We start from the raw sequence: 14,745 nt of genomic DNA, 5'->3' as shown, positions 1-14,745 counted from the left end.
AAAAACAGCCGACGTGGTGGAGGCACCTTGGGTTTGGCTCCAAGGCCCCCCAGCCCTCTGATGAGCCATGACAGCGGGTGAAGGACTTCTCCGATAGAGAGCCCGGATCATCTGCTGAAGTCGGAGGACTGACTGGATCCCGCTGCGATTGGCCCCTGCTTCAGGTGTGGACAGTTAGGGCACCTCCAGAGGCAGTGTCCCGTCATGGACTGTTCTTTTGGCGAGGTCGATGCCAGGGATGCCCGGGCCTGCCAATATTCTAGCCTTAAAGTGATCGTCCCAGCTAGCCTGGGGGGAAGGCAGGTGGAGGCCCTTCTGGATTCGGGGTGCAGCCTAACGATGGTGCGGGAAAGCCTCTTCCCAGCTGATCAGTCCGCTGTGTACACGGGGATGTGAAGGTGTACCCCAGTGCTCAACTCATCCTCACAATTGAGGGAGTAACCCGACAAATGACAGTCGAAGTTGCACCGAACCTCCCCTATCCCGTCATCCTCGGGAGAGATTGGCTGGAGTTCAGCCAGGTCCTGCAGACAGCATCCCTCCAGACTGGGCCGGAGAAGCTGGGGTTGGAGGGAGACCTGCTCGAGGATGACGAGGAAGGGCAACCCCCTGGGAACCCTCTAGACCCACCAGAGGAAGGGCCGACCAACCCTTCAGATGAACCCTGAGTGGCACCCGAGGGCAAGGGACCCCTCTGGGGCATAGGGGGACTTCTGTCGAGACCAGAAGGACCACCCCACCTTAAGCTGGACCTATGACTAGGTGGCATGTGTCGACGGTGTCACTATAGACCCTCAGCGTGCGACTCAGTGGCCCCGGTTTGAACTTAAGGGCGAGCGTCTCTACCGGGTTTACCAGGACCCTCATACTCGTGAACCCTGCTCCCAATTGGTGGTACCACACTGTCACCGCCAGACCGTGTTGAGGATGGCCCATATATCCCCGCTGTAGGCCATCTGAGCCAAGAGAAAACCCTGGCTCAAATACTACTCAGATTTTACTGGCCTGGAGTACACCAGGATGCCAAGAACTTCATGCATCCTGCCCTGAGTGCCAGCAGGCTGCGTCATCCAGAGTCCCGAAAGCACCCCGGTGCCCATGCCGGTGGTGGGGACCCCTTCTGAAAGGATTGCTGTGGATCTAATTGGGCCCCTCGCAAGGAGCAGTGTAGGATTTCGGTACATCCTAGTCGTCATAGACTATGCCACTCGCTTCCCCGAGGCCATCCCCATGAGGTCCATCACTGCCTGGATTATCGTGGCAGAACTTCTGAAAATCTTTGCTCGGGTAGGCTTACCAAAGTAAATACTAACTGATTAGGGAACGAACTTCACTTCTCGGCTGCTCCGTGAAGTTTGTCTCCTGTTAGGGATCTGGAAGTTGCAAACCTCAATTTACCATCCTCAAACCGATGGCCTCATGGAACGATTCAATTAAAGGCTAAAGGGGATGATGTGACAATTTCCCCCGGAAGAGTTGCGTCAATGGGACCAACTCCTTCCACCATTGCTATTGGCAATTCGAGAGGTACCACAAGCTTCCACGCAGTTCTCCCCGTTCGAGTTACTGTATGGACACCAGCCGCAGGGGCTGCTGGACCTCATGAGGGAGACCTGGGAACAGAGCCCCTTGCCAACCCAGGGACTCCTGAAATATGTGATTCTATTGCATGAGAACCTGAGACGGGTCAGTAACCTAGCCAAGGAGAACCTGCAGGCTGCCCAGGGAGCCCAAGCCTACAACCGAGGAGCCTGAGACTGAACCTTCGAACCTGGGGATCGGGTCCTGGTATTACTCCCCGCAGAGGAGTCCAAGCTGTTAGCCTGGTGGCAAGGCCCCTATGAAGTCCTTCGCCAAGTTGGGCCTGTCAACTATGAGATACACCAGCCGGGGCGGTGGAAGAAGTGCCAGATTTACCATGTCCAGAGGAGTTACCTGAATTGCCAGAGACCAGCAAGGCTGACAAACTGCCGGGACTGCCATTGGCTGTTTACCTGGGGGAGACCGAGGATGATCCTGGAACCCAGGTACCCCAAACTGGGGAGGGCAGGAAGAAGCCCAGGGATGCCGAATAGGGTTCGGCTGTGGAGTTACTGTGAACTGGCCAGCATGTTGCGGGCAGATCCTCGCTGACCTAGTGGCGCAATATCCCACCACTAATAGGGTGCTGGGCTGGGACACAGTGGAGTGGGAGGGCCTGTGTCCCCCTACCCTGGGCACCCCACCTGTGGAGGGGGACCACCTCCCCACTAATAGGCCAGGAGGCCTGAATTGGTCTGGTGCCCACCGGAGCTAGGGCACCAGGTGCTCTCACTCCTAGTTGGAAGCTAATTCCCCACCCTGAACTGCTCGGCTGTATGGCACGGACTCAGCCTGAGGTATAAACTGTGAACTGCCCTGATTGAGGGGCTGGGGCAGAAAGACTAATTAAGGCCTGGGCTGATTGTCGGCCAGGTCTGCTAAGTGCTCACTGCCCTGACTGAGGGATTTGGCAGAAGGACTAACTGCTAATTGGACTAATCACCAGGTGGACTCACTAGCTGTGAGCCGTGCCCGCTTGAGAAGCGGGGAGGGGGTGTGGCCTCTCACCCTGTCAGAAGGGGAGAGACACTCAAACCTCCTTACACAGCAATATCAGCTTTCCATCCTTGTGTGGATAACTGTTCTGTTTTTTCTAATAACATGACAAGTAGATTCCTTAAAGGTCTGGAAAGATCTTACCCTCCAATAAGGGAGCCAGTTCCCCCTTAGGACTTGAACTTGGTTTTGACTAAACTTACGAGACCACCATTTGAGCCTTTAGCAACATTCTCTTTAGCAACGGTTATACTTGTTAGACAAGCACTGGCATTCTACGTAGGTGGGACCAAACCATTTCAGCTGTCCACCCAACTGTTCTTGGCTATAGTGGATAGAATGAAAGGTCATCCAGTCTTTTCACTGATAATTTTATTTTGAATAACTTCTTTTATCCATGCTTGTTATGACCTGGCAGACTACCTGACAAGCTGACTGCTCACTCCACAAGATTGCATGCGTCCTCAATGGAATTACTAGCTCAGATCCCTGTACCGGACATTTGTGAAGCAGCAACCTGGTCATGAGTGCACACTTTCTCCTCCTATTATGCCATCACCTATTATTCTAGAGTTGATGCCAAATTTGGTCGAACTGTGCTACAGTCAGTGTGTATGTGAACTCTGATCCCTCCACCTGTTTTACTGCTTGGGAGTTGCCAAGAGTGGAATGCACATGTGCAATCACTTGAAGAACAAAGAAACACTAAACTTCCATATCTGTTGTTTCTCAAGATGTGGTGCACATGACCATTCCACAAGCCACCTTCCTACTCTTCTACATCAGAGTTTCCGGAAAGAAAGAACTGAGAGGGGCTCAGAGTTGGCTGAGGGAAACATTTCCGGTCTCTATGCATGCAAACCAAGAGCAGAATGCACATGTACAATGTGTGTCGAAAAACAGCAGTAATGAAAGGTTAGTAACTTGTTGTTGTTCTTTTTCAAGCCAAACATGGGGTATTTTTGACTTCTCAGTTTGTTTGGTGTAGTGAGTTTGTCAGGTCTGAGGTCAGAGTTGTTTGCAAAGAACAGGGGATCCTTTGCCAAGGAGATGTGTGTCACAACCTGTTTGAGGTACTCTTTCCCTTTTTAAAATTAAATAAGGGTAAATTTTTAAAAAGTGAGGTACAAAGATAAACAGCACAAATAAACTATATCCTGTTAAATATTACATAAAGCAGAACCTCACAGTTATGAACACCAGTTACGAATTGACCAGTCAACCTCACACCTCATTTGGAACCAGAAGTACACAATCAGGCAGCAGCAGAGACCCAAGGGGGGAAAAAAAAGCAGATACAGTACAGTAGTGTGTTAAACATAAACTACTAAAAATATAAATGGAAAGTATAAAAAAAAAGGTTTGGACAAGGTAAGGAAATTGTTTCTGTGCTTGTTTTATTTAAATTAAGATGATTAAAAGCAGCATTTTTCTTCTGCATAATAAAGGTTCAAAGCTGTATTAAGTCAATGTTCAGTTGTAAACTTTTGAAAGAACAACCATAGTGTTCTGTTCAGATTTAGGAATGTTTCAGAGTTACGAATAATCTCCATTGCCGAAGTGTTTATAACTCTGAGGTTCTACTGTATAGCTAATTCACCTTAATTTTATGTATGCTTACCTAAATTAAACTTTTTTCCCCATTGTCTTGAATCTTTTTTCAAAGCTTAATGCTTTGAGAGGGATAATGTAACACATGATCCTCCTCTCACCCCTCCGAACTAACCTAGGCCTGACCCTGCAACTTTACTACCGTGAGTAGTCCTACTCACAATAGTGAAGTTAAGCTTGTGCATGAGTTTTTGCAGGATTGGGGCCCTAATGGTCTGGGTTTGAGAGAGTTGTTCAGCTGAAGAATAGTAATCTTAAGTATTTTAGCCCTTGCATGGCGAACTGATAGTGTGTTTTTTTTAAAGAGTATCAGCAGAAGATTAACTTAACCTTAAAGCAGTATTTGAAATAGCTTAATTTGAAGATGGTAATTTAAGTTATCTGTTGTTGAATTTAGACAACTGATAATTTGACAACTGTGGTTGCTTTTTATTTAGGTAACTTGGCATGAAATTGCAAGGCCTCAAGTACATGGATATGACATGCATTGTCTAGCAATGACTGGCCGATTTCAGTTTGTTTCTGGAGCAGATGAAAAGGTGCTTCGAGTCTTTACTGCCCCCAAGAATTTTGTGGAAAACTTCAGTAACATCAGTGGTATTTCAATGGAGAAACTGTGTTCCGGTGTAAGTATTGAAACAAACAAACAAGTGTTTGATAAAATGGCTCCTTTAGGAGACAAAGAGAATCATCACTACGGCATAACTATTGAGATTAAAATTTATAAAATGTCAAAATTATTTAAAAAAATCCTGAAACCACAGCCCTTAGATATTTCTCTCTTTCCAGTCTGTTCAGTCAGGTTTGTGTGTAGTTAGATCACATGTACCTTCTCTATCGTTTTATCAAATTGGCTGGATAGAAGGAAGGTTGCTGAGGGTTCTAAAGTGTGTGGGTATGTACTAAAGGTCAGCATGTGTGAGCTACTCTTAAACAATTAAGAACAAATCCTGTTAATAGGTTCTCAAGAATGTAAGGGCATAATAGCATTATCTAGATGTAGTTACTGTTGTGTGGTATTATTTGTTCTTTAATGGTATGTTCTGAAACAATCCAAGGCTTCCAGAAGCTACTGCATTAGATACTGTATATAAATGTTGTATACATACTCATCAATGTCTCTTTGTCTTACCTTGTCTTGTCTTGTCTTCAAACTGTCTTCTGAGGTCTTTATGTCCCAGTTTTCCAGGCTATAGCTTTGCTTCCTTATCCACAGAAAGAGACATGACCACAGCATTTCCATCCTGAAATAGCTTCCCTGGCTTCCCTGTGATCCAAATCAAATCCATTCTCTTCTCTTACTAACTTGCTTAATCTTAAAAGACCTTGTCTCTCAGGTTCAATCCTTCCTGCTCTCTACCTGCTCATCTCACACTGGCTGCCTTTCCGTGCCATAACACATTCTCTGCACTGCAGGCTCATGAGCTCTCTCTGCTGCAGCTACCACCAGCTGGAATAATCTTCTTGTGTCCAAACATTTTAGCGTTTTCATATATTAAATATCCGCTGAAAAAAAATGTTCTCCCATGGCTACTCATATTATTTCTCACTATTTATGTCTTTAACGCTAAATAGCATTTGTGATCATTTGTGTTAATGAAGCTATACAAAATAATATATTGTACTATATGATGCAGACACATGCTCTGTTTGATTTTCCATACCATTCTCCCTTTGTACTCTGTTTGTGACCTATAGTAGTCCAGAACTCTTTACAGGCCTTGTCCGCACAGGAAAGTTTTACCAGTTAGATTGTAACTATGTACAATACATCTATGATATAGTTTTATCAGAATAACCCTCTGTTTGGACACACTTATTCTGGTATAAAACTGGCTTTTTTGATTTAGCTTAAACCCCATCCTTGTGACATAAGGCACTTTTATACCAAAATAAGTGTCCACCTGGGGTTATACCCAGAACAATTGTATTGCTTTAAATTCATATTTTTTCCTGAAAAAAACTTTAAACCTTAGAGACTGTTTGTATTCTGGGTTTCTGATGTAGTTTTATGATATAATTAAATATTGTTTATCAGGTAAGGTGTTTCCACCAAATCTGTTAACCCAATCCTGGAAAATACTTTTGTCTCAGTGAATTTGCACAGAGGTGCTGAGTATGAATATATGCACCAGCAGGTACTGATCTCTCATGTCCCTGTCCTCCCACCCCTAAAAGTCCTCCAACCTGACTTCCCACTCCTAGCTTTGGCTTTCTCCCAGGACTTCCCTTCCTTTGAAATATAGCTGATGCAAACTGCCACTCAGCTAACAGGACCTTTTCTCTCCCTATCCTGCCATGTGCCCAAAGCAAAGCTGCCCCTTAGGCACCCAAAGTCGTCTTGAAAATCCCAGATATATACTCTCACCTCCTTTCCCCCCCGAAAAATCCTTCCTTGTACCCAGACCTCAAAACACCTAGTTCCCATGTCTTGTCTTCCTGGAAACTGTATTCTTTGAGTTAAGTATTCACTTTATAAAAGCTCTCTCTCTCTATAATTGAATAAGTGAAGTTACCTCAGAATGCCTGTACTAAAATGATTAAAGATGCATGCTTCACAACAAATCTAGAGAACTGAGCAAAGTTCACCATATGTAGTTTCAGAGGAGGGGCTGAAGCATGGCATGGCTTTCAAAGCCTGGCAGTGCAACTGCTCAAGCATACACTTCCTGAGGAATTCTGGATGATTCAGAGGCTTCTTCTACAATGTGACACATCTTTACTTCCCTCTAGTGACATCTGGCCCTTGATTTTAAAGTACCCATAAAGTATACTAACTTCTGCATGAAAATATGTTTACTTTTTTTTACCCAGGATGCTGTTGACCTTCCAGAAGGTGCGACTGTACCTGCTTTGGGTTTGTCCAATAAAGCTGTCTTTCAGGGTAAGACTATTGTGGATAGTGATGAAGGCACTCCAGAATTGATTGTAAATTTACACCATTACTTGTCTTGAAAGTGTATGTTCGATGATTTGACTAAGTCTGCTACCATACAACTGATTAATGTTTAAGATCACCTGGAACTATTGTTAGGTGCTGAGCATTTATCTATCTATGTAGGCTTCTTTATTGGTGCCCAACCTATTTGAGTGTCCTCCCGAATGTAAAAATGACAACAATAATCTCTCCTTTCCCTGCCATCAAAGACAGGCTTAGGAATTTTTAATACTGATGTATGAGAATGAAGGTGCTGATATGGGAATGCTTGGGCAAAGAGATGGGGTTTGCATTTAGGTGTGAATATGGTGGGATTAGTGGCCATTCTTATTTCATCTGGCAAGTGAGGTCTGTAGTCCTGATACAGCTCCTAGGAATGTTTATCTTCTGCAGTCACTAATCTCCCTCTATGACCAGCTAGTTCATTATTGCAGTAAATAATTGTTATAATTGTGGAGGGAGTCTCAAGTGACTAGGACCAATTCCATGAAGGGCTTTGAAAATCAGGACTGAGACCTATATCTGCAGTTTGTGCTTAATGGAGAGCCACTGCAGAGGGTAGCATAACAGCGTGGTGTGTGTCTAGTGACTCGTGTTGCAGAGTTTGTGGGATTTTTTTTTTTTAACAAGCTGGATCTTTCTCATGGCATGGGGCTTCATTTGTAGACACAGAGAATTGCAGAAGCTTAGTCTGGGTGTTATGAAAATGTGGAACTTTGAGGCCAAATTTGAGTCTGGTAGGAGTGTGTTCAGTATTCTGGCAAGCAGGAGATGGAACTGGCCTTGTGGCTAAAGCACTGAATTGCGTCTTAAGAAGACTATTCTATTCCTGCGTGTGGTACAGACTTCCTGTGTGACCTTTTTGCAGGCCACTTAATATATTGGTGGCCCAGCTCCCCATGTGTAATAAACCAAGATAATCATTCTTTCTTTCCTAAGGGGGAATTGTCACGAATAGCGAGTGACATTTGTAAGGCACACTGATAATATGGTGATGAGCTCCTTAAACAGATGGTGGTTGTTAAAATAAAAATAAAGAGGAGGTACTTCATTCTGGACCCTGGCCTCTCATGCAGTCTGAGACCTTTTCTGCCTATCTTCCTGCAAACTCTTGAGGTAGCTCATGGACTTGGCCATCCTCCTTCTCCCCTCAAACCAAATACTCTGCCTCTTTTTAGGTCTAGAAAGGCCTAGATGCCTCCTGATCCTTTCCTTACTATGGAGAATATAGAGTAGAGCTATAATCAAGTCTTGAGGGGACAGATTCTATTGGCCATAGTTCTGAGGTGTGAGATCTTTTTCAGAATGGTCCTTGTCTCCTGAGTTTGGAAAAGGGATGAAGAGGGTAAAAGTTCCAGATAGGATTCATGCTGCACTCTCCTAAACTCACCTGCCTTAGGTTAATTGGAACCAAGTGTTTGAGAATCAGAGATCCTGCCATTTCTGCCTCCCCCATATTTCTTATTGGAGCAGGCCGAGTTGTAGTCCTACCAGCTGTTTGAACTGCAGGTAGGGCTTTGAACCTTTCCTGATCTGTGCTGCTTTCTGATGTTCCAGGCTGGGTCTTATCCCTGACTGAAAGGAGTCATCCCTTCTGTTGTGGACAGGAACAACAGGAGCTTCTGCCCTCATAAGAGGACTTGCATTCACTTCACAATCCAGCAAAATCCTAGGACTGCTTTAGCTTACCTATGTTATTAGCCACTATCTTAACCAAGTTTCTCTCTGAAAAGATTCCGCCTAAGAAATTTGAAATACACAAGATTTGATTCCAGTTATTATTAGGGCTGTTGATTAATTGCAGTTAACTCATGCAATTAAATAAAAACAAATTAACTGCGATTAAAAAAATTAATCGTGATTAATCGCATTGTTAAACAGTAACCAATTGAAATTTATTAAATATTTTTGGATGTTTTTCTACATTTTAAAATATATTAATTTCAGTTACAACACAGAATATAAAGTGTACAATGCTCACTTTACATTATTATTTTTTATTACAAATATTTGCACTGTAAAAATGATAAACAAAAGATAGTATTTTTCAGTTCACCTCATACAAGTACTATAGTGCAATCTATTTATCTTGAAAGTGTAACTTACAAATGTAGATTTTTATTGTTGTTACATAACTGCACTCAAAAACAAAACAATGTAAAATTTAAAGCTTACAAGTCTACTCAGTCTTACTTCTTGTAAAGTCAATTGCTAAGACAAACAAGTTTGTTTACATTTATGGGAGATACTGCTGACTGCTGCTTATTTACAATGTCACCTGGAAGTGAGAACAGGCATTTGCTTGGCACTTTTGTAGCTGGCGTTGCAAGTTATTTATGTGCCAGATGTACTAAACATTCATATGCCCCTTCATGCTTCGGCAACCATTCCAGAGGACATGCTTCCATGCTGATAATGCTCGTTAAAAAAATAATGCGTTAATTAAATTTGTGACTGAACTCCTTGGGGGAGAATTGTATGTCTCCTGTTCTCTTTTACCTGCATTCTACCATATATTTCATGTTATAGTAGTCTCGGATGATGACCCAGCACGTTTGTTTTAAAAACACTTTCACAGCAGATTTGACAAAACGCAAAGAAGGTACCAATGTGAGATTTCTAAGGATAGATACAGCACTCCACCCAAGTTTTAAGAATCTGAAGTGCGTTCCAAAATCTGAGAGGGACAAGGTGTTGAGAATCCTTTCAGATGTCTTAAAAGAGCAACACTCCGATCAATGTAGAAACTACAGAACCCAAACCACCAAAAAAGAAAATCAACCTTCTGCTGGTGGCATCTGACTCAGATGATGAAAATGAACATGCATCAGTCTGCTCTGCTTTGGATCGTTATCGAGCAGAACCTGTCATCAGCATGGATGCGTGTATTCTGGAATGGTGGTTGAAGCATGAAGGGACATACGAATCTTTAGCACATTTGGCACATAAATATCTTGCGATGCCAGCTACAACATTGCCAAGTGAACGCCTCTTCTTGCTTTCAGGTGACATTGTAAACAAGACGTGAGCAGCATTATCTCCTGCAAATTGTAACCAAACTTGTTTGTCTGAGTGATTGGCTGAAGTAGGACTGAATGGACTTGGAGATTCTAAAGTTTTACATTGTTTGATTTTTGAATGCAGTTATTTTTTGTACATGAGTCTACCTTTGTAAGTTCAACTTTCATTATAAATAGATTGCACTACAGTACGTGTATTAGGCAAATTGAAATATACTATTTCTTTTGTTTTTTACAGTGCAAATATTTGTAATAAAAATAAAGTGAGCACTTTATGCTTTGTATTCTGTGTTGTAATTGAAATCAATATATTTGAAAATGTAGAAAATATCCAAAAATATTTAAATAAATGGTATTCTATTATTGGTTGACAGTGTGATTAATTGCATGATTAATTTTTTTAATTGCTTGACAGCCCTAGTTATTATCCATTGTCCAAAGCTTAAGCCAGAGTTGGTGCCTGGCCACAAAATTTTCAGGTTGGAAAACATGAAATGCAGGACAGACATTTTAGTTTCCTCCAGAGCCACAGTTTCTGTAAAAGACCTCTTAACGTTGGATCATTGCAGAAACTTATTTGCATTTTCCAATCACTCCAAGCAATTTTCAGTTTTCTATTTCACCTGTGGAGATTATTGATAATGCAAAACACCACAATTTGGTTAGCTGTTTGCACTTTAGATGTTTATGAGGGTATTGATAATAACAGTCTGGCTGAGATGTCTAAAGATGTTCGTAGATGACATAATCATAAGAGCATTGTTACCAGGGCCTCTTGGAAGAAGAGGCTCACCTATTCTCCATGAGGGTGACCTAACTAAAGGTGGCACTGAAAAACAAAACCAAAAAACTATATGTTGAAGCTATCAGTGTATAAAATATAGAATGATTCCTGAACCAAGAAATTTTCCAGCTGATATCCAGGTTAGGCCACCCCCAAGTGTATCAAATTCCCTTCAGTCAAAACACTAAGGTGAAGCCCTTCATCAGGGAAGCAGATCAGGGATCTGTAGATTCTCTACCTAACAAAGGTCTAGGCATCTTCCAAAGGAAGTGGGGCTAAAAAGACTTAGAAAGGAAGTGGTCATTCTTTTCGCTCCAAGTTGGTCAAGACTGCTATAATACCGTGACCTAGTGGAGCTATCAGAGGCTTTTGTTATCTCTCTCCAGTGGGCTAGAGATCTCTCTCTCAGAGGCTGCTCCTACATACCAATCCAGGTTAACTGAATCTTACAGCTAGGCTATTGAGCAGCACGGATTAAATCAGATAGGGTGGTACTTTACAGTAAAACTGTTAGCCTCACACTGGCCATCTAATTTCTCAGCCTACACAAGAGTTCGGACAAAATTCGTCTAGGGATGTCAATGTAAAAATATCAGTCCAAAGAATCTAGGCATTCCAGCTGTTCTGGATTTCTCATTAGGGTTACCAACCGTCTAATCGCACAAACCCAAACACCCTTGCTCTGGCCCAAGGTCCCACCCCTGCGCCGCCCCTTCTCTGAGGCCCCGACCCACTCACTCTCCCTCACTCACTTTCACCGGGCTGGGGCAGGGGGTTGGGGTGCAGGAGGGGGTGTGGGCTCTGGGCTGGGGCGTGGGGTTGAGGGGTTTGGAGTCTGGGAGGTGGCTCCAGGCTAAGCCTGTGGCAGGGCGTTGGGGTGCAGGAGGGAATGTGAACTCTGGGAGGGAGTTTGGGTGCAGGAGGGGGCTGGGGTAGAGGGTTGGGGTGTAGGAGGAGGTTCAGTGTGTGGGCTCTGGGAGGGTGTTTGGGTGCAGAATGAGGGCTCTGGGAGGAAGTTTGGGTGTGGGAGGGGGCTGGGACAGGGGGTTGGGTTGCAGGAAGTGGCTCGGGTTGCAGGCTCCGGCTGGGCGGTGCTTACCTCAGGCAGCTCCCGGAAGCAGCAATGTGTCTGGCAGAGGCCCCTATGCTCTGGGGCAACCAGGCCGCTCTGCCCCTGCCTGCAGGCACCATCCCCACAGCTCCCATTGGCCGTGGTTCCCCATTCCCAGTCAATGGGAGCTGTGGAGTCGGGGCAGGGGCAGACCCCCTGGCTGCACCTCTGCCTAGGAGCCGCTGCCAGACATGTTGCTGCTTCCAGGAGTGGCGTGGAGCCAGGGCAGGTAGGGAACCTGCCTTAGCCCTGCTGTGACACAGGACTAAAATCTCCCGGATTGGCTTCAGTAGCCTCCAGGAGACTTCCAGCCAAACCAACCAACCCTGTTTCTCATAAAACAGCCTCGAATTGGGCCTAATACCTCCTGTCATCACATCTCACACCTGTGTTAAACATCATTTATCCACTACATGCTTATCCAACTCTGATAGATCACAGTTAGGCCTGTTTTTCCTAGTTGGAATCTGCTCTTAAGACTTGTTTCCTGGTCACAATCACCTCATCAAGAGTTTTCTCTAAAATTTCTGATCTTGTAAGACATGAGGGCAAAGTAATTCTTCATGTGATTGCTTATGTCGATTCCAAGTAGGTGTGTGTGCGCTGCATGCCCAATCATCGCAGGGGTTTTCCTTAGTGGTACCGTTGGGTTGGCTGTGGAACTTCCTGGAGTGGTGCCTTCATGGCCGTGTATATCGGTCCTGCCAACCCGCTGCCTCTTCAATTCTTTCTTACTGCCAGTGACGGTCATTGGAGCAGCTCCTCTCTTGCGTTAGCAAGCGATTCCCTAGTGGACTCTCCTTTTCTCCCTGTAAATAATTTGAAAGTTATAGTTAGTGATAAGTGTAGTAGTTAGTTAACTTTTAGTTGGAGGTTCTTCCCACCCCCCCTGGGGACCGGGGCATGCCCAGTCTCAGGGCTTCAAGCCGTGCAGGTCCTGCCTGAAGCCCATGCCAAAGGGAGACCCACACGATTCATATCTAAAGTGTCTCAGAGAAGGACACCAGTCCTACAGGTGTAAAATCTGCAGGGGTTTTAAGCCCAGAACTAAGAAGGAGCAGGACTTTCACTTAAAGCTCTTACTAATGGAGTCAGCTCTTCAACCCCAACCGCTCCCAGTAGCATCTGGCTAAGTGCTTCGGTGCACCATGGCACCACCATTCCCCAGCACTGAGGACCAGCTCTAGTACGAGGCACTGCTTGCAGTCACTGGTGTGGCACAAGAAAAAGAGAGCTGACAGGGCACTCCCCTGCTCGCGCAGCAGAGCAGGCAGGCACCAGTGGGGTATGTCCCACCTTGGGACACCCAGTCTTGGGGCCGCCTAGACCGGTGCCGTCTACTCCGGCCTCTCAGGGAGGTCTGTTGAGTCTGGCCACAGTGGACTCCCCGGTGCGGGAAGATTTGGAGGAGGACTTGGATGTTCCCTCCACACCAGACACATTTGAGGTAGCCAAAGGGTTGATTGCCATGATGGCTTGGTTCCCTGCTCCACCAGCAGATGCACTGGCGCTGGCTCAGGCTCCAGCACGAGCAACATCATTCGACACTGACACTGATCCCGCATAGGGGCAAGCCCATTATGATGTGGCACCGATCCCCGGCACCGTCTCGATCTGCACTGCCCTGGTCAGATTCGGACTTCTCGGAGACTGATTCCTATGCTTCTAGGTGGAGTCGGCACTGCTCTTCACACTGCCCTAGGCAAGACAAAGGGCAGCTGGTGCCTGGTCTCCTCTGTGGCTGGGACCAACGCAGTGGCCTTTCTGGACACCATGGGCCTACCACCAAGTCCAGAGTCTGGGTTCCAGGTTCCTGTCGGTGGTGGTGATGGCATGAATCCCTCCATCGGCCATGTCTGTAGCCCAGGAGCCTCTCTGGGGTAGGGATACACAAGCCCAGGCTGATGAGGACGTCAGCACCGGCACCGAAGCAGCCGTGGCACCGGGTGCTACTGCCATTTCCTGCACCTCTCAAGTGGCGTAGGGGACCTCCGCGAGCCGGAGGGGCAAGAGGACCCCATGCCTCTGAGGGCATCATCCTCGTCCTCCCTTGATGAGGCAGTAGCAGGCACCTTCATCACTCTGCTCGCTATGGACACCAGGGCCTATCAAGACCTGCTCAGAAGGGTGGCCCAGAAGCTGAACTTGCAGGCAAAGGAGGTCTCTGAGAATACCGATCCCATGGTGGATATTCTGGCCCCTCAAGGGTGGCTCTGCCCCTCATCAAAACCATACAGAATGCTACCTAGGCACTGTGGCACATGCCCGCCTCTATCCTGCTGATAGCCAAGGGAGTAGAGTGCAAATACTTGGTGCCTTCTAAGGGGTACGAGCACCTCTTCACCCACCTCCAAATCCAAGGACGCTAAGAAGCTGGACCTCTTCAGTCAGAAAGTTTACTCCACTGAGGGAGCGCCAGCTTTGCACAGGGAATCAGCAAGTGGTCCTGAGCCCCTATGCTTATAATTCCTAGAGCTCTCTGGCCAAATTCCAGGAACTGCTCCCAGCTGACTCCCGCTCAGAGTTTGGAGTGATTCTGGAGGAGGGAAAGGTGGTTGCAAGGACATCTAAGGTAGAAGGGAATATATAAAGATCTTTTCCTGAACTGGTAAGTTCCACAAATATATACAGTGTATATTTTAACTGTTTTTAAAGTCACATCAATCATGTGCTCCACTCGCTTTCATTTGCTGAGCCTTTGGGG

General features: G+C 45.6%; 1 protein-coding gene across 2 annotated transcripts in view; it reads left to right on the top strand.

The window, feature by feature from the left end:
• Positions 1-14,745, top strand: part of ELP2 (elongator acetyltransferase complex subunit 2) — a 123,126-nt gene that overhangs the window by 73,946 nt on the left and 34,435 nt on the right. For both annotated transcript variants that reach the window (XM_084619572.1, XM_084619571.1), the window contains 2 exons: positions 4,626-4,814; positions 7,003-7,072. In XM_084619572.1, the coding sequence (XP_084475698.1) occupies positions 4,626-4,814; positions 7,003-7,072 (259 nt within the window). The remainder of the gene's footprint in view (positions 1-4,625; positions 4,815-7,002; positions 7,073-14,745) is intronic.

Source organism: Lepidochelys olivacea (assembly GCF_965140295.1).
Source record: "Lepidochelys olivacea isolate rLepOli2 genome assembly, chromosome: 2".
Taxonomy (NCBI): Eukaryota; Metazoa; Chordata; order Testudines; family Cheloniidae; genus Lepidochelys; species Lepidochelys olivacea.
The sequence above is the reverse complement of the archived record's forward strand: the minus strand, read 5'-3'. Positions and strand labels throughout refer to the sequence as shown.